The sequence below is a fragment of the Denticeps clupeoides genome, chromosome 16 (genome assembly GCF_900700375.1).
Source record: "Denticeps clupeoides chromosome 16, fDenClu1.1, whole genome shotgun sequence".
Lineage (NCBI taxonomy): Eukaryota > Metazoa > Chordata > Actinopteri > Clupeiformes > Denticipitidae > Denticeps > Denticeps clupeoides.
In genome coordinates, this window is record NC_041722.1 from 7,038,218 (window position 1) to 7,063,085 (window position 24,868).

Sequence of the window (24,868 nt, forward strand, 5' to 3'; positions counted from 1 at the left end):
AATATTATCTTAAACTGATAATCTTACCTTAACTGTCACTAGACTCATCTGTGCAAAGAATTCATTTCATTTTATCTTTGTCGACAGAATCGTCAGAGGAGGAGGATGCCCCGTCTTTTGCCCCATCAAGCTCTGTTGATGGCAATAACACAGACTCAGAGTTTGAGAAAGGCTTGAAGCTGAAAGGGAAGACCCTCGACCCACCCAAGGCTACAACTACACCAGTCAAGGATGAGTATGAATTTGATGAGGACGACGAGGAAGAACGAATCCCACCTCTGGACGACAAGCACCTGCTCAAGAAAGATTTCCGTAAGGACACGGTTAACAAGGCCAACAGTTTCATCTCAATACCCAAGATGGAGGTGAAAACCTATTCCAAAAGCAACTCATTGACACCAAAGAAGACTCTGCGTCGCATCCTGTCAGACAGCAACAGTTCCGATGAGGATGAACGGACTTTGTGTTTCGCTCCCACGCCTCGGCAGCCTGCACCTTCCACTAATGCCAAGAGCAGAGACTCAGTCACATTAAGCTCCAAACAGCTTAAAGAAAAGAGTAAAGTCAAGAAAAAGCGGAAGAAGGAGACTAAAAACAATACAGGCAAGGAGGTGCGCTTTGGCAAAGTTAACGATAAGTTCTGTACCTCTGAATCGGGGGATTTGGAGAGTGAGGATGATAAGGGCTCCATGAAAAGCTCGAACTGTGTAAAAGAGACTAGTGCTCTGAACCTTAAAGAGCCATCTGTTTTCAGCTCTCTCTCAGCCTCTTCCTCTTCTTCCTTACATGGGAGCCTAAGTTCACAGAAGCTGACTCAGTCTCTGGCAGAGCAGCATCCAAAGCAGTGGCGGACCGATGGCTGGAAAACAGTGTCTTCACCGGCGTGGTCTGATGTCAGTTCACTTTCAGACTCAGTCAGAGACCGGCTGTCGAGTGAGTCTGACTATTCCTCAGAGGACTCCAGTGTTGAGTCTTTGAAGCAGGGAAAAAAGAAAATGCAGGACAACAAAAAGAAAAACAATGCGGTGCACACTAGCACGTTGGATAAAAAGAACTCTGACTTCTATAAGAACTCGAGCACAGAGGTAATGGTCTCCAAAACAGATAAAGATGGCAAGGTGTTGAAAAAGCATAAAGTGAAACACAAACATAAAAGCAAGGAGAAGGTGACGAGTCTGGTTCTAAATCAGTCCATGAGTGATAAATTTGTCAAGAGTTTTTCCTTTGATTTTGAAGATTCGCGACAGAAATCCCTCATTGTTGATACAGAGACCCAGTTAGAAAACAAAGTGAAGATTTCTAAACACGACAAAGATTTTAAGAAAGATGAAAGACTATCAAAAATTAAAGTAGAGGAAAAGGAATTAAAAGAGGTAACAAGAGTGTCAAAAGAGGACAAGAATAAGAAGACAAAAGAGTCCACCAAGGAGAAATTAAGCAAAGATGAGCGAGACAAAACTTTCAAATCTGAAAAAGACAAAGGCATCAAGGACAAAGAGAAGTCAAAGGAGGAAAAGCAGAAAACCCATAAAGATGAGAAAAAGAAAAAGTCTAAGGACAAATCTTTCAAATTTGAGAAAAAGTGTGACCAAAAAGAAGAGAAACATTTCAAATCGGAGAAGGAGAAAAATGTAAAAGAAGAAAAAGAAAAGTCAAAGAAAGACAAGGTGCTAAAGGAGGAGCCTGATTATGAAGACTTTGACATTAAGAACAATTTCTTAGAGGACACCAAGCTCAGTATCTCAGATGACCCTCATGACCGATGGCAGTCAGACCTTTCCTCAGACTCCCTCTATGGAGATGGAGATGACAGTTGGGACACTCCAATCAAAGAGTACAAGACTAATTCTGTCAAGCTGACTGTGGAGACTGTGAAAGAAGAAAGCAAAGAGCGAAAGAAAGAAAACAAAATCAAAGAAAAGAAGTCTGAACACGGGGACAAACGCTCAGAGAAAGAAACCAGTTCCAAGAAGAAGGAGTCATCAGAAAAGACCAGTGAGAAGAAGAGAGACTGGGTGGACAAACAGAAACTGAACTCTGGTTATTCGGAAAAGAAAAGAAAGGAGTCTACTGAGCTAGTCAAAGAGAAGAAAGAAAAGGAGCTAATAGACAACAGCCGAGACAGGAAAGATTCATATGAATTCACTAAAGAAAGGAAAGACATCAAAATGAAACAGGACTCGACAAGAGACGAGAGTGGAGCTGAGAGTTTTTTCAAAGACAAATCAGAGAATGAAATCACTGGCAAAGGAGACCCAAGGGAGAGGAACCACTCTGGGAAAGACAAGAAAGGAGATGGCCAGGACAAGAAAGATAAATGTAAAGGGGATAAACACAAGGATAAACCTAAGGACCGTGGCCTGGACCTAGAGAAGGATAAGGCCGAGAGGATTTCCATGGAGAAGATGTTCAAAGAAAAAGACATGGACCGGAGCTCAAAGGATAAGAAGGATAGCAGTAAAGACAAACATAAAGAGTCCCACAGTAAAGAGAAGGAGCGTAAACTTTCTTCAGAACAGAGCAAAGACAAGAAAGAAAAGACCTTCCAGGACAAATATGTGGACCGGGACAAGGACTTCCTTGAGCCAAAGAAAGAAGAGCGCAAGCCAGAAAAGAGATGGTACAAGATTGAAGACATCTTTACAGATGAAAGTGAGGATGATGATAACTACACTGGAGGCGTGGCTAAATTAAATGATTCTTTTTCTGCTGAGACGAAGCAGCACTTCATGGACAAACAGAAAGAAAAAGATCATAAGGAGAAGAAAAAAGACAAGGCTTCATTTGATGCAGGGAAAGAGAGAAAGGGCTCCATAGAAAAACACAAGAAAGACAAAGACTCATCAGAATCAAAACATAAGGAACGCAAGGATAGAGTTTCTGTGGACTCTAATCAAGAAAAGAAGAACAGACAAAAGCTTTTGGACAAGAGGGATGCAAGTGATGAGAAAAGTAAGAACAAATACAAAGATAAACAAGATCACCTGAAGGACCGAAAATCATCTAAAAGCAGTGGTGAAAATGAAAAATCGTTGTTAGAAAAGCTGGAGGAAGAGGCCATGAATGACTATAAAGATGACTCCATTGACAAAAACAGTGAGATCTCATCTGACAGTTTCACTGACAGAGGTCACGAGCCCATGTTGAACAGCTTTGACCAATCAAACATAAGCTTGACAGACATTTCTGAAGAGAAAAGAGACTCCTTGTCCATTTCAAATCCACAGGACAAGTTCAGAGAGAAAGAGCGCCTCAGACATTCTTCCTCATCATCTAAAAAGAGCCACGAGAAAGAGAAAGACAAAGTCAAAAAGGACAGAGCAGATAAAAGGGAGAAGTCTGAGGAAATTCGTGAGTCCTATTGTCGCAGAGAAAGCTTGCCCTTCGAGAAGGAGTCCATGCCCTTGGAGGCTGATCCATACACCTTTCCCTATGGCTCTAAGACTGATGGAGAAGATGACTTTGATAAGACTCTGGAGTTTGAAAAGGAGATGTCTAAGAAGGCAGAAAAGGACAAGGTGGCTGCGATCATTCCCAGTGAAAAAATGAAAGACAAAAAGAAAAAAGAGAAACATAAAGAAAAGGTGAAAGAGGACAAGCATAAGTACACTGATGCCTTTGGCTCATTTAAACATGCAAAGGAAGATCTAAAATCTGGATTGAAAGAAAGCCCACAGGTCACCAATTTGAAGGAAAAGTCTAAAGAGGACAGTCCAAAGTATGATGCAAAAAGTAAAGACCGAAACCGGGAGATGGACAAGGATAACAGAACTGACTATGTCAAGAATAAGACCAAAGATGACGATAAACTCAATCCACCTAAAGATGCTGTTAAGAAAGACAACCGTCCTCGTGAAAAGCTCCTTGTTGATGGAGATCGCAGGTTAACAAGTTTTGGCAAAATGCTTAGTTTGAAGGATCTGGAGATTGAAGAGCGTCACAAGAAGCACAAAGAGAGGATGAAGCAGATGGAGAAACTCAGACACCGCTCAGGAGATCCTAAATTCAAAGACAAAAACAAGACCAGTGAAGAGCTGAGGAAGAATCGTGAGCTGTCATCTAAAAAGTCAGCCTCTCTGGAATCTGCATTGAAAGACAAGAAACTAAAAGAGGTTGTCCCTACTCAAATCATGTCTCCTGACAGGAAATCACAACCCTTGGACAGTCAGAGCTCAAAAGATTGGCTGGCTGGTCATCAGATGAAGGAAAATCTTCCTGCTTCGCCCAGGCCAGACCAGAACAGGCCAACTGGGGTTCCAACTCCTACCTCTGTGATCTCATGTCCCAGCTATGAGGAGGTGATGCAGACTCCACGTACTCCGTCCTGTAGTGCTGAGGATTATCCTGACCTGATGTTTGACGACGGTCCAAATCAGTCAGCATGCTCCCCATCGTTCTTTGACCGGTACTCAAATACATCACACAGCTTCCCAGAGGGCACTTGCTTGACCCCAGCAAAGAATCAGCTGCCGACCGTAAGTCGCTCAGCACCCTCTGAGGTGCGGAGACCATTGGAAGATGAGTTTAAAGTTGAAGCAGACAAGTTCCTCCAGCATCCAATTGTTACAGGAGCCTCTGAGTTTGAGTCTTCAGCCTCTCATGCCCCAGAAGACAAGCTTGGACTTGACTGCCTCACCCCACCTTACTTCTCTCCAATGGGAATGCTGTCCCCTACTCACGATGTGTCGCAACACATTCAGGAAGAAACCACCACATCCAGTGCTGACGGGCATGGTGCAGAGAGCATTTACAAGAACTACCTGATAAAGCCCTCCACTCCAGTACACAGACCTGATTCTCAGGAGCCTTGCCTGGACATTGCTGCACCCCCGACACCTGCTCCTGCCGCCCTGCCGCCCATGGAAATTGATGATATCACAGAGACTCGTCAAAGTGAACTACCCCATTTACACTCTGAACCAGTTTGTAACAGTGACTACATACAACCTGCTACTGGGGTACAGGAGGAGGAAGAGGAGGAGGAGGAGGAGGATCTGGAAGAGATTGAGGAAGAGGAAGAAGAGGATGCCACAGAAAATAGTCATATCACTGAGGCAGATGGTCAACCCCAGGACAATCTCACCTACTCTCTTGGGATTGAGGAGCCTCTGAAAAAGACCTGGGAACAATCTCCAGATCATCGAGATGCAGTGGTGCTTCTTGTCTCACCCACCCAGCCGGCTGTTAGTCAGATAGAAAACGCATGTTGGGATTCTGGGATTCTAATGAAATCTCCACAGACATCTTATGCTGAACTAGAGACTGCTGTGTCAAAGATTAGTAGCCCTTTTCATCATTCAGATGCTGAGATGCATCACCATTCCATGTCTCCTCCATATTACTCAAGGTCCTACAGCTCATCTCTGGTCCCTGATTCTGAATTTGAGGAGCCAAAAGTTATGGAAGAAGATCTTCTGTCTCCAGAAAGGCCTGTACCAGATCCAAGAGAGACTGAAACTAATTTTGTGGTCTCGTCTACAACAAATCTGGAAAGCTACTTCAACTGCAAAACCACCATGGAGGAAAGTAACTTGAACTCAGAGGCTCCATGTGTAACTCAAGAGAACCCAGTGGAGTCTCTTAGCTTCACGGCTGAGAGCAGCATAGTAAATGCAGCAAGCCATCCACCCGTTGTGCCTTGGGCTGATCCATTTTCTGCTGATGTTGGTGAGCTTGAGGCGCTCAGTCCCTTCTCACTACCAGACCTGCCATTCCAGGAGAAGGAGATACAAGAGCCAGAGGTGACCGACATGGTCGCAGCTCAACAGAAACATCATGTAGGTCTGATGAAAAACGCTGAGCCTACAGAGGAACTAGTGGAACCAGTGGAAGTGGATTTGCCTAAGCTGGACAAAGTACCATGTTCTCCTGCTCACATCCCACCTGAACCTTCTAAGGAACCACCTCAGTCCTCTCAGGATAGTGATTACAGACCAGAGCTTGAAATGGCACCTGAAATCATGCAGGAAGGTGCCTTCATGAAAGAGTTAACTCACATTGACCAGGCAATTTTGAGTGAAAGGGACGAAAGTGATTGCAATGTGGCATTTCCTGCCACTGATCATGAAAATGATCAGACTCAGAAGGAATTGTCTGCTGAAATCTCGTTCTCCGTTGTCACACCTCAGTGTCTGGATTTGAAGCCAGAGCAGAGCAGCCCGGTTCCCTTGCTGACCGTGAATGCACCTGGCAGTCCACATCATGTGGGTCCAGTTCTAGCCCTTGCCACAGTACCTAAGACAGTGCAAGTGACTGAGGCTCCAGATGTGTCAACTAAACTGTGTGTGACCCTAACACCTCCACCTGAAATTGCCAAGAAGGTGGAGGAGATTGCCCCAAGGATGACTCGAAACCGAGCCCAGATGCTGGCTAACCAGAGCAAACAGAACCCTGTTAGCACTGTGCCCTCGTCCACCTTCTCCACAGTCACCGCATCTGTTGCCATGACCACTAGCTTGTCTCCCTCTCCTGTAGCTTTTGCTGTGGAGAAGGACCCACTGATCACCTCAACTCCTCCAAGCTCCACACCAACGACTCCTGCGCTTGTCACCAAGAGTAAAAGTCGGCTGGTGGAAGAAGAAGACGCCCAGACGCAGCACCCACGCAAGAGAAAGTTCCCCCGATCAGGCCAGCAGCAGGTCCAGGTTCAGCTGGTCAACACCGCAATGCAGCAAACGCGTGAGATGATCCAGCAGACTCTGGCAGTCATTGTCAATGCCATCAAGCTGGATGACATCGAGCCCTACCACAGTGACCGCTCCAATCCATACTTTGAGTACCTGCAAATCCGCAAGAAGATTGAGGAGAAAAGGAAGATCTTGTGCTACATCACACCACAGGCCCCGCAGTGTTACGCAGAGTATGTGACGTACACCGGCTCCTACCTTCTGGATGGCAAGCCTCTGAGCAAGCTTCACATCCCAGTTGTACGTACTGACTCTCGTTTCTCCCATGGTGCAGAGAAGATATGTCGCCAGAAAACCAGACGTGTATAAAGCTTTGTGGGGTTTTTTGGGCAGTTATTGTATGGTGACAATGTCTTCCTCCCTTGTAGATCGCTCCGCCCCCATCTCTGACAGAACCTCTCAAGGAGCTCTTCAGACAGCAGGAAGCTGTGAGGGGGAAGCTCAGACTGCAGCACAGCATAGAGCGGGTAAGCCTGTGCCGTCCTTGTACCTCGCCCTCCTACACTGAAGCGGCTTGGTCAGAATGCGGCACACACAACCTTCGATTTGAAACCGCCTTCACGCGCCTTTCTTTCCTTCCCAGGAGAAGCTTATCGTTTCCTGTGAACAGGAAGTGCTGCGCGTGCATTGCAGGGCAGCAAGAACAATAGCCAACCAGGCTGTCCCGTTCAGTGCTTGCACCATGCTGCTGGACTCTGAGGTGTACAACATGCCATCTGAGAGCCAGGTGAGACCGGGCAACCTTTGCCAGCATGACTCGTTACACTGTGTAGCACAGCGTGCCCGGGCAAGTACACACACCAGCTAGAGCCTCAAATGTTCCACCCGAGCCTACGTGTTTTTCTTAATTTGACCGTTATTACACTGCTTTTTGTCATGTCAGGGGGATGAGAACAAGTCCGTGAGAGACCGTTTCAATGCTCGCCAGTTTATCTCCTGGATCCAAGATGTGGACGACAAGTACGACCGCATGAAGGTGAGAGTCTCGACTGGAAGAAAACGAAAGTGTTGTACTGAATGTGTATTTCCTTGTTCGATTCTGATTCGCCACCCTCCTCCTCGTCCCCGCAGACCTGTCTGCTGATGCGGCAGCAGCATGAGGCCGCTGCCTTGAATGCTGTGCAGCGGATGGAGTGGCAGCTCAAAGTGCAGGAGCTGGACCCGGCCGGACACAAGTCCCTGTGTGTCAACGAGGTGCCCTCGTTCTACGTGCCAATGGTGGACGTCAATGACGACTTTGTGCTGCTGCCTGCGTGACAGGAAGACACGTTCAGAATGCTGATCATGCGTTCTTTCTGTCTTTACCCGTTGAAAGAGACATCAGACAGAGCACATGATAAGGGCTAGCCAGGTGGAAGAAGACGTTCCTTTTGAGGGGAAAAGAGATGCGTATTGTTTGAAATAAGTGGAGTCAAAACGATTTTTCCCCACAAGAAACAGGAAGTATCTTTTTAACCGGGGGAAACATACAACTTGCACTTTCATCCAGTTTTTAAGGCTTTTTGTGTGGGATGTTCAAACAGCAACGTGACTGCGTCAGAGTTGATCTACCTGCTCCCCCCTTGGCTCTGGGGTCAAGAGAATTGGGTGACCTGGTAGGATTTTTTTTTTTTTTTATTCTTTTTTTTTTTTTTTTTTTTTTTTTTTTTTAAACATGAAATCTTTCAGGGGCAAAGTTTCACAGGAACCTTATACCCTAGACCCGAAACCCAGTTTGCATCAGATCCCCCTCAGGAGAGGAGGTCTTAAAACTCCAGGGCTCACATGGACTGGCCTGGGAAATAAGGGGGGGTAAAGATACGGAGTGCAGTTTTTTTTTTGATCGGAGAAAAAGAGGGCTTGTTCACCCTCAGACTCCCCTACGCTGGGAGAACACAAGCCTGTAAAAACCATGGAGCACAGCCGAGGAGAGCTGTAAAAGCCATGGGCCAGGTGGTGAGGTCAGCTGTACTATCAGCAGGCGCAGTCCTGACTTGACTTTCAGCAACGCAGGCGAAGACACTGACTGCCAGCATGAGACCCAAAGAGTCCCAGAAGCTCATTCCTCCACCATCTTCAGCTCCTGAATGCCGACCGGTAAACTGCACTTCCACCCGTGCTGCACCTGCTCACAAGGACATGTTGAAAATAAAAGAATGTTGTGAATCAAGAGGTGAAGACTACAGAAAATGAAAAGATAGCGTTTTAGTGTTTTTTTTTTTTTTTCTTTTTTTTTTTTTTTGGGTCTTTCTTTACTTGGGCATTTTATTGTTTCTCTATCTGAGGACGTGACTTGAAAACACTACAGAGCCAACTTTAGTTTAATGGAGAAAAAAAACAAGAAATCAAAAAAAAATGTATTCCGTAAATGATGTACAGTTTTTATATTCGTTAACCAATGTATTCTCGCTGCCTTCTAGATAATTTATTTTGCCACACATTACTGCACAGATGTAAATAAATGATGTACTGTAACATCACAAATAAGTGTAAAAATAAATGAATAAAAATTATCTTTGTATGTACAGTTCACTTTCGGGCAGCACTCCCCACACCCATTCGATTGGGCCAAGAAATGTACACATGGTCAGTATTGTGTAGGCCCGTGTTGAGAGGTTCAGAATCAGAAGTGTCCACATTTAACCCCAGAAGCATGGCTGTATTGTCCCATACACAACACAGTCTTCAGATGTAGCAGTGTGTTCCAGAAATACTTTAGCCACAGTAGAGGGTATGTTATTCATTGCTTTATTGTACAAGGATCTATCTTTGGGAAAACAAATAAAAACCAAGAAAATGCCTTTTGAAAATAAAACCACATTTTGATTTCTTCAGACACTGCACAAGTCAAAAAAAAAAAAACATAACAGTCCAGCTGGTCTTATGAATGCCGCAGCAGGAACATTACACTCAGATTTAATTTTTCATCAGAAATGTGACCAGTGCGTTGCTTTTTGATTCATCTTTCACTATATCAGTCCCGTCCTGTCCCTAAACTGACACTTCGCAACTGTTTTCATCCGCTTTTGGGTTCCTGTGTATGTTCAATTTCAATATTTCACACCTTTATACTAGTCACCCGGCCATGTTTATGTAGATCCATCAGGGTTAATATTTCTTAACCTAATTTATCAGCAGTTACCATTTTCATTTTTAACTTTGCTTTATCCCCCTTGCCCAAGTGGGAAAATAATATTATATATCACTCGGATCACATTACATTACATTATGTTAATGTTGATTTCAGCCATTTGGACAGTGGAGAGGAGCTGGTTCCGTGCTGGCCACTGTTCAGCGTGTGGTGGATTACGTTTTGTTGTGTTGGATTGGTGTTATTTGAAAGGCAATGACACCCCCACCCCCCTACCACCACCACCAAACCAAAAACTTAATGTCTGTTTTTGTTTCTTATGTGTAAAAGGTTATTGGCTTATGAGTTCTTCCTGGTCTTTTTTTTTTGTTTGTTTTTTCCCCCGTCCTGGGGCTGTTTGGAATATTTGACTCATGTCAGCTGCCTGTTTTGTAGTGTTGTGTGCTTTTTTCACAATAATTTTGTGGTGAAGGTTTTTTTTTTTTTTTTCTCCCCTTTGTGTAGCGTGAGATTTATTTGTGCTTTATATGCTACTTTAGTCTGGTTGCAACTGTGCTGCAGCGCCCTGGTCTTTGTGTGTGTGTGTGTGTGTGTGTGTGTGTGTGTGTGTGTGTGTGTGTGTGTGTGTTTTATGTCAAGTGTGCTAGAGAACATCGGCAAACAGACCAAAAAAAAAATCGTTGAATCATACAGATTCATGTTCCAAGTTCTCGTTTTGATTGATCATTGTTTTACATTCATTTTTTTTCTGGTCAGAACGTCAGTGTGATTTAGATCAGTATATTTACTGTTGACTGTTGTGTTTTCCCTGCACTTTTAAATCCATTCTTAAAGTATAAGTTACAGTGGCATGTTAATCACTGAACAGAATGTAAACCGAATCTACGACCCCCTGCTCACTAATGTTTACAAGATGGTTTCTGCATTTTTCTTCTGAATCTCTCTGTTTCTGGATTCTGCTCCCTTACCTAGAAAAAGGCTTGAAATTCTGATCCTTATACTGAAACATCATTATATACTAGCATTGTGTCCACACACAAGATTTTATTCTGCTCTCTTTTCTCATTAATTCGTATCCAAACAGTGATTCAATGCTGCGGTCTCCATACTGGAAAATAAATTCTATATAATATATACTCGCTGTGGGTGAACCTGCACACTATGGGAGGTGCTCCCAAGGTGAATAGCATTTTTAAATGTTCTTTCAAATGATCAGGTTTTTTCTTTAGTCAAAAAAATAATAAAGACATATAGAACTTTTTAGTGTATAAATACATTGGAAATGTAAAATGGTTTTCACATATTGATCAAGCCACTGACCCAGGACCCAGCTAGACATGTGACCTCTCAATCCACAACACGTTACCTCTGCTATTTAGACACATCTTCATTATGTATTACAGATTTACATATTTAATCACAATTTCAAGCCTTTGCCCCTGTATTTACCTAAAAAACAGTAGCTGTTAATGAATGGAAAATTATTAATAAAAGCATGGATACTACTCTTAAAAATGGTGACATAACCTATTTATTATCTTTCTGAAACCTGTGGTATGTTTGAGTCGAAGGTCTCTGCGGTGTAAATTTTCCTCGTGTAATGTGTGATCGAGACATATATGTACATAACTGTAAATAATCTCCCAGGATATTTTGCACCCTCTTTGTATTTAGTCTGAAGTTGCTTAGAATGTGGGGTTCCAGCAGCAGAAGCAGCGAGGCAGGGCGCTCGTGGCCAATGATGTAACAATGTCATTTTTATTTTATTTTATTTTTATTTTTTTTGTACAATGTAGTTGACTTGTGTACATATTGTTAGAGCAGCTATGGGGTGGGTTTTGGGGGACGATGGTGTTGAGTCATCAGTGCTGTCAAAAGATCCAGTACTTTCACCTCTAGCTGTGTTGATTTTCCTGCAATTAAAAAAAAAAATTGAAAAAAAAAAAAGATTATAAATTCAAATTGTTATTTTCTACAGTTGCATGTACAGAGAGCGTGAGAACTGCTGTTGTTCCTCAGAGATTATGTTCGTAAATAAATTTTTGAAATATGTTCTTGGTCTGCTGTTGGTTTTTTGTCTGTTTTATATGATGCCCAGAGTTTCATACATACATTTCGATCAGTCACTGTTCCCATCGTAAGAGTTGAAAGTAAATATTAAAATTATATTTTGCATAAATGTGCCATTACTATAAACAATCATTTTATTGTTGAATTACATTTTTTTAGGTTATGCAACAACTGCTGATTCCCTGACAGTAGGGGGCAGAAGAGCTTCAGTTGCATGGCTCATGCTGCAGTTAAAAACTGGACTGCATAATTTGACATCAGGATCAAAGTATTAAGTCCCATCCTGTCCACTGAAAAAAACAGGCTGGCGAAAGGATGCATTGTGGGATTCCGCTCAATACTTTGCTGGGTTAATGTAATTAATGTAACCAAGTACACACCTTCATGCAAACTGCATTCACTGATGGCGGTGCCCTCCTTCAGCAGGATAATACTCCCTGCTACCATGCAAAAAAACCTTCAAGGAAGGTATGAGGTGTTGACCTGCTCTCCAAATTCAGTCCATGTGTGAGAAAGTCCCTTCCAACAAGTCTAAAAAGATCTTTTGACTGCTTTGTGGCAGATACCACAGCTTACCTTCAGATATCTAATGGAGTCTAAACCTCAATGGTTCAGGGCTGTTTTGGCAGCAAACGGGATCTACTCGATATATGGATGGCCGATCAGAGTATTATTCATATGAATCTTGATTTGCTGCATTGGTCAATATAGTCTCCCTTCTCTCCTGCATGTCACACCGCTGGACTTGGTGGCCTTCAGAAGTGGTGGCGAAGCGTGATTCACGTAGTCACGCATCACACTGCCATTAGCCGCTGACTCTGGCTTACTGGTACTGGCTATAATGAAGCAGCGTTAGGAATAACTAGCCATTCACTGACAGGGTAAAAGTCTCCAAACACCTCCCCTGACTGGGTACAGTCCCACAGATCTCAGATCAGTGGATAATCGGGCCATCGTGAGGACCACTGAGCTGCTGTGGCAGTTCATCTGGTCGTCTGGTGTTTTTGTTCCTCACCCGGTTCTCCATGGGAGCGTTCCGCTGGTCTTGTAACATTCCAAACCACAGGGAATACAGTGAACATAAACAGAACTCTATATGTAACCGTCCAGGTTAACATTTACAGTTACCACCTATATCAGACGCCCTTATCCAGAGTGGGATTTGAACCTGGGTCTTTTGGTTCATGGGCGAGTGCCTTACATCACTAAAATACTACCACCCTAAAGGCATGGATAGAGCGTAATTTCTTACATCTAAACAGCTTCAAATTGGATTGACGACAAACTGAGTTTCAACCATCACGTTGCTGCGATCTCCAGATCCTGCAGGTTCACTCTCTACAACATTCGCAAGATTCGGCCTTTTCTTTCACAACAGGCTACGCAGCTCCTCGTCCAGGCAATGGTCATCTCCAAACTCGACTACTGTAACTCTCTCCTGGCTGGAGTCTCTGCAGTCACCATAAAACCACTCCAGATGATCCACTCCAAAATATGGCAGCCCGCCTCATCTTCAACCAGCCGAAACACACCCATGCCACGCCTCTTCTCACCTCTCTACACTGGCTCCCGGGTAGCTGCTCGCATTGAGTTCAAATCCTTGATGTTCGCCTACAGGGCCGTAAATTATATCAACACACTACTAGCTAGCTACACTCCTGCACGCCCTCTCAGATCTGCAAATGAAATTAGACTAAAAACTCCCTTTTTAAAAAAAAAATAAAATCGTCTAGCACTTAGTTCCCGAGCATGTTCTTTTCCTGACAAGTTAGAACTTATCAGGGCTCTTAGTTTTGTAACTCACAATCTATGGAAACCGAATGAGAATTGCTGGTGTCTTCCTCTTGTAAGTCGCTTTGGATAAAAGCGTCTGCAAAGTAAAGTAAATTGGCCCTCCCCACCAAATTATCTTTCTCCGGTCAGAACATCTCCCTCTCTAAAACAGTCACCAACCTTGGTGTTATTTTTGATCCACAACTTCACATCAAGTCACATTTGCAAAAATTTCTATTTCCACCTCAGAATCCCTGACAAGAACACTCAAAAACTTCAGTGTGTTCAGAACAACGTGGCCAGGACCCTGTTGGGAGTGAGGAAACGCGAGCCACCGTGCCAGGATCTCCCTGATGACGTTTCAATGTCGGCATGGAACTGCCGCTCACGCGCCCACCTTCTCCACCCTCCTGGGACACGTCCGCGCACCACTGGGAACAGGGCCTTCTCCAGCCCTGCCTCCACATCCGAGGGCTCCACAGGAGGTGGAAAAGCCTGAAAACATTTTCATTTAGGTAATTTTTGCTAATGTTGTATTTTAAACGCTGTATCCAATCAAAATGCTGTTTCTTTTTGTTTATATGCACTTTGAGATTTTTGGTTCAATGTAAAGTGCAGTATAAATAAAACTGAATTTATTGTTATTATACTGCCTGGTCAGGGAATGTCCGATAAGGGATACTTCATCTCAAAACCTCACCAATCAGAACATCCTGCTGGTTGCCCGGGTAACGTAAACTCGGGTGCATTTTGATCATCATCTGGTTCCCTGTGTGGCAGACTACACAATGAATTCTTCAATAAAGGCCACAGAGAATGAGAGGTTCAAATTTGACATTGCCGACGTTTTCTATAATCTGTATACAGTACAGGCCAAAGGTTTGGACACACCTTCTCATTCAATATGTTTTCTTATTTTCATGACCATTTACATTGGTAGATTCTCACTGAAGGCATCAAAACTATGAATGAACACATGTGGAGTTATGCACTTAACAAAAAAAGGTGAAATAACTGAAAACATGTTTTATATTCTAGTTTCTTTGCTCTGGTTACTGCTTTGTACACTCTTGGCATTCTCTCTTCAAGAGGTCGTCACCTGAAATGCTTTTCCAACAGTCTTGAAGGAGTTCCCAGAGGTGTTTAGCACCTGCAGTCCAACTCACCCCAAACCATCTGGATTGGGTTCAGGTCCGGTGACTGTGGAGTCCAGGTCTCCACTTTTTGTTAAGTACATAACTCCACATGTTTTCATTCATAGTTTTGATGCCTTCAGTGAGAATCTACCAATGTAAATGGTCATGAAAATAAAGAAAACACAATGAATGAGAAGGTGTGTCCAAACTTTTGGCCTCTACTGTAGGGGTGTGTGGTAGATCTGTATACCATTGTATACAGAAACCGGCAGAATCTTGTTGAGCATGGATTCCTTATCTCACGTTAATGAGCACAGAGCAGGGAACAGGATGTTCAGTTTGCGTCCACTGGAGACTGGAATGCAGCTCGCTTCTCTCAGCCACACGTTCTCCTCCCTGTGCTTTTCTGGACAGAAGCATATCAGAATATGAAGAGGATCGATGCCATGCCTACGGTTCAAAAGCTCCAGGTCGTGTCGAAGTGTCCTAATTGTTGGTAGACGATTAAAATGACTCCCGTCCAGCCATGGTTGGTGTTGTAAATGGCTGGTGAGGAATGGATCGCGTCGGTAAAGGTGTAAAGAAAGTAAAATGTGTTTATCGGCTCAGGAGGAGAGAAGTTCGTTCACTTCTATGATCTGCGTCATGTGACCTCTTACTAAAACCCTGATTGTGAGCATCCCGTCGCTCAGAACGTCGATGAAGGTGTGGAACCCTGGTTTTGGTGATCAGATTCGTTCCAGGAGAAGCCAGGAGCCGCAGTTCCGCCTTCCAGGCCGTCGCCACCGGCATGGACTTCGACTCCAGGCTTTACCCGCAGGTCGGCGGCTACGGCGCCTACAGCCGCCTGGTGACCGTGTGCAGCTGCGTCCCCACCTTCGCGGTGGCGCTGAACCTGCTCTGCGGCGTCTTCTACACGCTCGTCCCGGAGTCGTACCACTGCGCGCCGGACCCGGACCTGCTGCCGCCGGCGCTGCTGCTGGGGAACCTGTCCCGCCAGGACTACCTCAACCTGTCCATCCCCTGGACCGCGGGCTCCGGCCTCAGCCGCTGCGAGCTGTACCGCTACCCGCGCGGCAACGCCACCCGCCGGTGGCCGGTGCCCTGCACCCGCGGCTGGGAGTTCGGCAAGCCGGCCGGGCTGCGGAGCAACTTCGTCACGGAGGTGAGAGCCGCTCGCTTCTACAGGGTGGGCCATTTATATGGAGGCACCTTAACAAAATGGGAATGGTTGGTGACATTGAACACATTCTATAAGAAACTTGTAAATAACTCCAGAAAGAATAAAGTTACGTTAAAACCTGGCACACCATTGTTTTTCCTGTGAAATTACCAATAAAATTGATGTCACATGACCCTCTTCCTATTGAAAAAACATACGTTGGATCCAATGGAGGACTTCAGAATGGCCACTATGGTCACCACCCATCTTGAAAAGTTTGCCCCCTCACATATATTAATGTGCCACAAACAGGACGTTAATATCACCAACCATTCCCATTTTATTAAGGTGTATCCATATAAATGGCCCACCCTGTACATGGTTCTCGTTGTGGCTGCGTAATGTGTGTGTGAAAAGTTGGACTTCTTTCTGGAGGTAGAAACGTTTAAGGGAGGTGGCGTCTGGTCCTCATGCATCAGCCCTGGCTCACGTTCTTTAAAATACTAAAAAGCACATAAACTAAAACCAAACTGATGTTTCTGAGAACAGCATTCTGTGATTAACTGCCCCCAGAGAGATTCTCAGTCATCCAGGTGAATTTGTCTGAAAGTTGACACATGGCAACTGGACATGGCAACCTGGTGGACGTGTGAATTGGACCAGATTTTTTTGTTGGGATGGATGAACCTATTTAGCTGCCCTTTCATCCACCCCCCCCCAAAAAATCACGCCCAATTCACACGTCCACCAGGTTGGCCACATTGAACGACGTACTGCCAGGGCAGGCTGTCACATCCATCCATCCATCCATCCATCCATCCATCCATCCACCCACCTCCCCTGCCTTTGTTTCACTTAACAAGCCTATTCAGGGTGGTAGTAGCCTAGTGGGTAACACACTCACCCATGAACCAGAAGACCCAGGTTCAAATCCCACTTACTACCATTGTGTCACTGAGCAAGACACTTAACCCTGAGTGTCTCCGGGGGGACTGTCCCTGTAAATACTGTTTGTGAGTCGCTCTGGATAAGTCATTCTGGATAAATGCCGTAAAAAAATGTAAGGCAGGAGTGAGGTGAAACCAACCTGGAGGATACATTTGTGGGCACAAGCCAACTTCCCTCAGATTGACAAAGTTCTGTGGATGCAGAATGAAACGTCTCTACGTGAAGGAAAGAAAGTCCAGTTGCCATGACTCAGCTTTCAGACTGCCTAAACAGAGTGATTTCGAATGGCTTGCTGTAGTTGGTAGATGTTTCATCGTTTAGTAGTGCACTCAAAGACGCAAACTGTGATTGTACGGCAATTGAATGGTTCTCAAGGTGACCTGTTCTGCCTCGACCCTCAGCCAGCCCGGCATGGATTCACAGGAATCTTCCAGAGCCGATGTCCCACCTCCAGAAATTCCAGCATCCATCTGGGAATTTATCACAAACGGCTCTAAATATGCAAGCGGATGTGCACAATTTGAGACTTCGAGAACCTTCTGGAATCTGGAGAGATTAGATGTCATGTGGCTCTAATTGAATTTGACCGTTTAAAGTCACACTTTGTGAATCAGGGGCCAAACGGCCCCCAACATGCATCTTGTATGAAGGTCCCTCTGTGTAAGAAAACTTACGCCCATTGTTTTCTGCTTTAAACCAGATGTTAATTTGTGAGAATTTTGATACATTTTTGTCTGTGTGTGTGTGTGTGTGTGTGTGTGTAGTGGAATCTGGTGTGTGGAAACTACTGGAAGATCCCGCTGCAGCATGTCTGCTTTATGAGTGGTTGGATCCTGGGTTATGTCCTGCTGGGATCCGCCTGCGATTGGTGAGCTGCTTTGTGTTAGTGTGTTTTAGGAAGGTGTGTGTGTGTGTGTGTGTGTGTGTGTGTGTGTGTTTCTTTCCCTCCCTCTCCTACTCTCTGTCCGGATTGTCTTTAGTTCTTGATTTTCCCCGCGTGATGTCATGACTGGCGTGTGTTTGCAGGATGGGCCGGCGCAGGGCCCTGCTGTTGTCACTGTCACTCTCAGGTGTGTTGGGCGTGGCCGTGTGTCTCTCCAGCAGCCCCGCAGTCTTCCTGCTGCTCCGCCTCTCTCAGGGCGTGATGCTGGCTGGTGTCTTCCTGTCCTCCTACATCAACCGTGAGTCTGAGCTGCACTATGTTTTTCACCCGGTTGTGTGTACCTAGTGTGTATTTACACAAGTTGTGTGTATTTATGTACCAACTATTGTGTACCTAGAGTAGTTGTCTACAAGCTTAATAAATAAAAAGTGAATTAATATCGAGCCAGGTCAGAGAAGTTTGGGAATTTGAGGAGGGAAGTAAATTCCACAAAATGACATTACTAGTTTTAGGATTTTAGGACTAGTATAGAATTGAGTTATGAATAACTCTCTCGAATAAAACCGTAGGCCTGTATGAATAAAAATGCCATGTACTGTTGACAGCTCTTTAAATAAACTGCTCACTGCTCACCAGAACTAGTTTGGGTCTGTACTCCAGATACTGGGCGAGTGTGTGTGTGTGTGTGTGCTCACGCATTCCATTTTCCTTTGTCATGTGTGTATGTGTGCTGTTTTCTTGTCAACACTTCCTCTCATTCTTATGTGACATCGTGTAGCTGATTCACCAGAAATGATCATTCACTTTCTATTTTATTTTGTTAAACTTCTGTCAATCACACACACAACACAGCAGCCTGTCCTCCTCCCTTCTCCCTCTCTGTGTTCAGAGGTCAGTTGGTGGGTGGTACCGCAGATTGGTGAGAGAACAGTCACACACACAGCTGCTCCGAGAGTCGCATTTCAGCTTTAACAATGACAGGATGGAGCGAAGCAGTGGGAAATGAGGTTTCCTGTGTGTGTGCGTGTGTGTGTGAGGGAGACCCCAGCCCATGAAGGTCCAGATTTCAGTGCAACAACAGTCCAAAATAATTGATATTCCATCCTGTCACACAGCTGATTTGGTTCCAGTCTGTCTCAGATGTTCTAAAAACTAGAGGAATTAGACTTATTGGAACAGTGCAACAATAACAAGGAAAGAAAACAGTAACAATTAAATATAAATGTAAAATAAATTTTTAAAATGTGTATTACAGGAGATTTTTATATATAAGAAAAGGAAAAAAAAGTGTTCTGTGTAAAGCCCTTTAGCACATCATCATGACATAATGAAACATTCATGTTTCTTCTGCATTATAACCAAAATGTGTTGAGTTGCGCTGTTACAGACTGAGAAATCTACTCCCTGATTTAACACCGAATGTACTGGGTGTTATTGTTCCGGAACTGGAATGGAAAGTATTGTCTTTGACAATACCCAGTCCACACAACACTGCGCCACTGGTCAGCGTGCTGGCCAGTCTAACCTCCTGCTTTCCTAAAACGATTCTTTAAGCATTAAACATATCGTCTTATTATTAATTAGAACCCTGTAGTCAGTGCTGCAAACCAGTGTGCAAAAATTCAACATGTTCAGTTAAAATATGACCAGAAATGTAATTTCATAAAATCATTGTGTTTGCATCTGAAACCACAAGGTCTGGAGATCTGTGACCCCTCTCACCGCCTCCTGGTGTCTATGGTCAGCGGCTACTTTGCCATCTTCGCGGAGCTGCTGTTGCCGGGACTGGCGGTGCTCTGCGGCGATTGGCCAGTCCTCCAGGCAGTGGCCACTTTACCACTGCTGCTATTGGCTTCCTACATGTGGTGAGATTCCATCCTTTTGTCTGAAGAGCAGGTCATTGTAGAGGAGAGAAATTCATCAGTGTGGATTCGATCTCTTAGCTGTGACTCCCTGTTTCCGGAGTCGCCTCGATGGCTCCTGGCCACAGAGCAAATCCCAGCGGCCAAGAAGTGCTTGCAGACATTTTCTGTGAAGAACGGCGTCCCCCTGAGGGATGAGCGGTTTCCTGCTGAAACTCTACTCTCAGGTATTCCCACCCTGCTGACCAGCCACACGCAGGTGGAACCACATAAGGGGGCAGTGGCGGGAAAGGAACCATAAGGTTGCAGGTTCTAAACCCAGAACCATCAAGGTGCCACTGAGGTTCACACTGCTCCCCAGGCGCTTTTCATGGCTGCCCACTGCTCACCAAGGTGATGGGTTAAATGCAGAGGACACATTTCTATGAGGGGCCATTTAGAAAATATTTCAGACTTTTGTCACACAGACACATGTGAAACTGAAAAGCATGCATTTATACTATTGAAAACTCACACACACACACAGATATGAAACGATCACTTAGATACAGGTGAAAAGGATGCACACACACATATGAAACACACAGATACAGGTGAAATAGACTCTTATGTAACAAAAAAAACGTAATTAAACTTAAACGGTGTGTTAAACGCCCATATAGCATTGGTGAAGCTTTTCGTGTGCTACAAGTCACTTTGACTTTCAGAAGGATCTACGGAAAGAATTAGTGACCCTTTCCCTGATTATGTTAATTATTAAAAATCACTGGGATACAGCCTCTTACTGACCTGAGTGCTGTTACAACAGACCCCTGTTCCTGTTCCTTCATGAAGCAGAATTTAGTTTTATTAGATCAGAATCGGCCTGGTCAGCTGACCTCCTGGATTCCATGTCAGGTTAGTGTGGTCAGGAGGATAGGAATGTTGCTTGTCTGTGGCTTGGAGGTTCTCCTCTTTATTTCCATTTGTTTGATTGTGCTTTTTTCTTGCAGAGATGGACGTGGCATACGCTGAAGTGACAGTCCCACATTACCACAGTGTGCTGGAGCTGCGCCACACCCGTGTCATCTGGAGGAACTGCCTCATCCTGGGCTTCACGCTGTGAGCGCTTGTAGATTCTACATGTTGTGATGATGCACTGGCATGTCCATCGATATTTAACATTTTCTTTTCTTCTTCTCTGTCCCGCTCCTCCCATCCTCAGGTTTATCGGCACTGGCATTCAGTACTGCTTCACTCGCAACCTGCACATCTTCTCTCCCCACTTTTATTTCAGTTATTTCCTGCGTGTCCTCATGGGGGCGCTGGCATACATGCTGCTTTGCCTCAGTGTGGACCGGGTCGGTCGGCGTGGCATCCTGCTGCTGTGTGCCATCATCACTGGCCTGTCATCCCTGCTACTGCTGGCCCTCATGCAGTGTGAGTGACACAACACTGAATCCTGTCACCGGCCACCATCCAGCTCTACTCCCCCCTCCAGTCCCACCCCGTACAGGCATGGAAATCACTGCCACATAAGAACTTATAATAATAAATGCAACTAATTATTTAAAGTTCTTGTAATCTTGTATTGTACAGATGTGAAGGAATGCTGAGATGTAGCTTGTTCTACTCCATTCTCCAGACTAAAGTGTCTGGCTATGGTCACATGTTCTATGGCTTGAACCCAAGACAACAGTGACCTCATTTTAAATGATTCTAGTGACTTTCAGAGGCCTTTCTGAATTAAACAAATGGAAGAGATGGAGTCCACTTACTACCATTGTGTCCCTGAGGAAGACACTTAACCCTGAGTGTCTCCAGGGGGACTGTCCCCCTAAATACTGATTATAATGGCGTCTGATAAAATGGCGTAAGGAATGTTTAACAGTTAAACAGTATTTCCTTTGATGTCATTAAACAGTATTTCCAGGTTCTGTCAGGTGTGACTAGTAGTGATGCTTTTCGTCATGTTTGTTGGGGGAAAAACGTTCCTCGTCTTTAATTTGGTGGATTGATTTTTAGTTTTTTTCTCCCCGATTGAAAGATTTGACAATGTAAATTCTTCTCAGATCTGCATGGGGTTGTGGTTCTACTCTTGTCACTAGTGGGTCTCCTTTCATCCCAGGCCCTGGCCATACTCAGTGTTTTCTTTGCCAGTGAGGTTCTGCCTACGGTGGTCCGGTAAGGAAAAAGATGTGTAGTCTGTGTCATTTAATATGAAATATCTGCTATTTTATGTTTACTGTATATTAACACATGAACACGACCGTGTAGAATTAACACAACTTTCCCCGTCCTGTTCCCCAGTGGCGGTTCTCTTGGGCTGGTCCTGGCAGCAGGCTGTGTGGGCATGGCAGCCTCTTCGCTGATGGAGCTTCAGAACAACGGTGGCTACTTCCTGCACCACGTGGTGTTCGCCTCCTTCGCTGTGCTGTCGGTGCTGTGCGTCATGCTGCTGCCTGAGACGAAGCGCAAGGCCCTGCCCGACTCGCTGGAGGACGGGGAGAGCCGGCGGCGCCCGCCGCTCTTCCCGTCTCGCCAGGACCGTGACAACCTGCCCCTGCTTGCGCCAGCCTCCAGCTACAACCCCGACAGCTACGCACGACTCCTCAGCGCCACCAAGAAAGTGATTAAGAAGGACGCGTTGCCTTTTTAGCCTGGACCAGCCCCGCCTCTGAGAACCAAACACACAATTGCCGCCCTTTTCTGAGCTATGCCACTTCCCCCAGCCGATGTCACCTGCCTGTACTGGATCTTCAGCCAACCTGCTGCGTTGTGTGTGGACTGGTAGCTTGACATCATGTTACTGTTACAAATATCCCTGGTGTCCTTGGATAAAGATGAGAAACCACTGTTTTGCAATGTTCACTGCCTGATGGGGAGATGGGCAGAATAAATGTTGAACTCGTTGGTCTGTTGGTCTGCATCTCTGTTCATTGGTGCTTTGAATCTGATGTTCCTGTTCAGGCTGTTTGTCACGTGACTGATTTGGTTGACTCTGTTTTCACAGTCAGGCAGGAGAAGGATGTGTCAGATGAATGTTGGCACCAGTCAGGATATGAGCAGTGGTTCTCAGCCCAGTTGTGGAACAATGACTGGCCTACCTAGTCCAGGCATGTTGTTGCTGAGACAGAACAAGGACCTCATAAGGACCACAAGGAACTAGCACAGTTTCATTTAAATTCAGATGTTATAGAGTACTGCATTATTATTCTGAATGAGTGAATATTTGAAATGAAATGACCTGATCAGCACACAGAACAAATCTCACAGGCTGTGATTGAAGATGACGCCCTTTAAACTCAAAGTTCCTCGTGTCAAGATGACGAAGTCATGAAATGGAGGTCAGCTACCTTGGCCAAATAGCAAAACGGGACAGATTTTTTTTTTTTTACTGCTATGTTTCAAGTGTTTTGAATGGATTCTCTAGGTGTTCATGATGAGTGAAGAACAACCTTTTTTTCAGTAATTTTTCATGTAAAGTGAAATTCAACGTAAATGTGTTCTAAATAAAAGTGTGACCTGTGTAAGACCAAAGCTTGTTATTATGTTTAAAATTATTATTTCAGATTTGTTAATGGTTACACTCACACAACTGGACAGTGGAGATGTGAGATTTCACACCCCCAGAGCACTAGATAAACCATCAAATACAATAAAAACAGGGAATAAAGGTAAGTACTACACAAGATGAGCACATGCCCATTTAAACATTTTTTACAGGCAACATTAATGGAGTAGAAGTGTTGGCAGGTGTGACCTAGCCGGTAAGGAGATGGACTCGTAATTCAAGTTGCAAACCGCCAAGGTCCAACCAAGGTCGCCTTGAGCAAAGCACCGCTTCCCGGGCCCTACTTTCATGGCTGCCGACTGCTCACCAAGGGTGATGGTTAAATGCAGAGGACACTTTTCGTTGTGTCACTGAGTGCTATAGTGCGTCTCTCTGCAGAGGTCAGGATTTCATTCCCTTACTAGTTATGCAGTGCTTTAAGAGGAGCCCTACCCATAGCTCATGAAGATGATAATGATTCCTTCACAATTTACATAATTTAATTTCATCTAGATTTTTTTTTCATCCACGCAGTATGACAGCACTGCCACTCCCCTCCCTACGGAGACACACATTAAAATTGACCTATAGGTAACCTTGTCCGTAATTTTGATGGGGGCTGCATCACTTCTCATTCTGCACATAATCTTTAGAGGCAAAACACAGAACCATGCTTTGGTAGGGTGGTAGTGGGTAACACACTCGCCTATGAACCAGAAGACCCAGGTTCAAATCCCACTTACTACCACTGTGTCCCTGAGCAAGAAACTTAACCCTGAGTTACCCCAGGGGGGGACTGTCCCTGTAACTACTGATTGTAAGTCACTCGGAAAAAGGGCGTCTGATAAATGCCGTAAATGCAAAATGTAATTTGTCAAGCATAAATAAAAAGTTTTTGAACTAGATACCGACTAATCATCAGCCTGGCTGTTAATTGGGGGCATTATTTGGCATTTTGTCAATTATCTGTATCTGCATTTTATTTTGGAGATCACCAATATTAGGTGCCTTGTCGTGGTTCCACTGCCACCTCTTCCGTTGAGCCCTGTGCACTGCAGCATCATTTAACTTCCCACCCACAAAAATACCTGATGAGCTACATTCACAAGTAACAGTAACAGCCATTAAACACACAAAAACATCCAGAATGCACTATCCAAAAACTTGAATGCTTATGTTTACCTATTAACAATATCATGACATGAATTAAATGAACCATGTATATAAGGCGGTTTCGACCTGTTAAAACTATGCAATGATTGAGCCTCATTTATTACTAACTGAATCGATTTAGGATATCCGGAGTAATATATTGTGTTATAGCCGTAGCACCCATTTATGGTAAGCCTGTGACATCTGTCTCCGCCCCATTCTACAGACTGCAGTGTGGTGTGATTGGATTAAGCTGCCATAAGCTTTAACTCTATCCAGTAAAGCACTATGATCACAATCAGCCAAACTGGAGAAACTGCTCTCTCCGGTCATGCAGCTGTAATATAAACCACACGGTGGCGATGTGTTCCCAGTATGGGTCTCATAAAAGACTTTGATGTATTTATTTGCAATATATTAATCTTTCATTCACAGTGAGACAGAAGACATGCATCCTTAAATATCCAGTTTCACTTGGATCTCTATTGTACAAAACATAATTATTGCGACATAGAGGTTCTTAAATGTTTGAGTTTCATGTCCATCATCCATTGGACCAAAGTTTTTGTCACTAAATAGAAACTATTAATGCTC

The 24,868-nt window shown here is 44.5% G+C and overlaps 2 protein-coding genes across 5 annotated transcripts in view; both read left to right on the forward strand.

Moving 5' to 3' along the window:
• The window catches only part of ankrd11 (ankyrin repeat domain 11), a 65,695-nt gene extending 57,453 nt beyond the window's left edge, over positions 1-8,242 (forward strand). For all 3 annotated transcript variants that reach the window (XM_028956757.1, XM_028956759.1, XM_028956760.1), the window contains 5 exons: positions 88-6,926; positions 7,055-7,153; positions 7,270-7,413; positions 7,570-7,662; positions 7,758-8,242. In XM_028956757.1, the coding sequence (XP_028812590.1) occupies positions 88-6,926; positions 7,055-7,153; positions 7,270-7,413; positions 7,570-7,662; positions 7,758-7,943 (7,361 nt within the window). In that variant the 3' untranslated portion in view covers positions 7,944-8,242. The remainder of the gene's footprint in view (positions 1-87; positions 6,927-7,054; positions 7,154-7,269; positions 7,414-7,569; positions 7,663-7,757) is intronic.
• Positions 8,243-15,089: 6,847 nt separating this feature from the next.
• On the forward strand, positions 15,090-23,102 carry slc22a31 (solute carrier family 22 member 31). Of its 2 annotated transcripts, none has more exons than XM_028956586.1 (9): positions 15,090-15,900; positions 17,610-17,713; positions 17,872-18,026; positions 19,425-19,593; positions 19,672-19,817; positions 20,583-20,691; positions 20,795-21,009; positions 21,642-21,753; positions 21,880-23,102. In XM_028956586.1, the coding sequence occupies exons 1-9, from the start codon at positions 15,526-15,528 to the stop codon at positions 22,226-22,228; spliced, it is 1,734 nt and encodes a 577-aa protein (XP_028812419.1). In that variant the 5' UTR covers positions 15,090-15,525; the 3' UTR covers positions 22,229-23,102. The 2 variants fall into 2 exon arrangements, with proteins under 2 accessions (XP_028812419.1, XP_028812420.1); XM_028956587.1 differs by having other exon boundaries at positions 21,678-21,753.
• Positions 23,103-24,868: the final 1,766 nt, after the last annotated feature.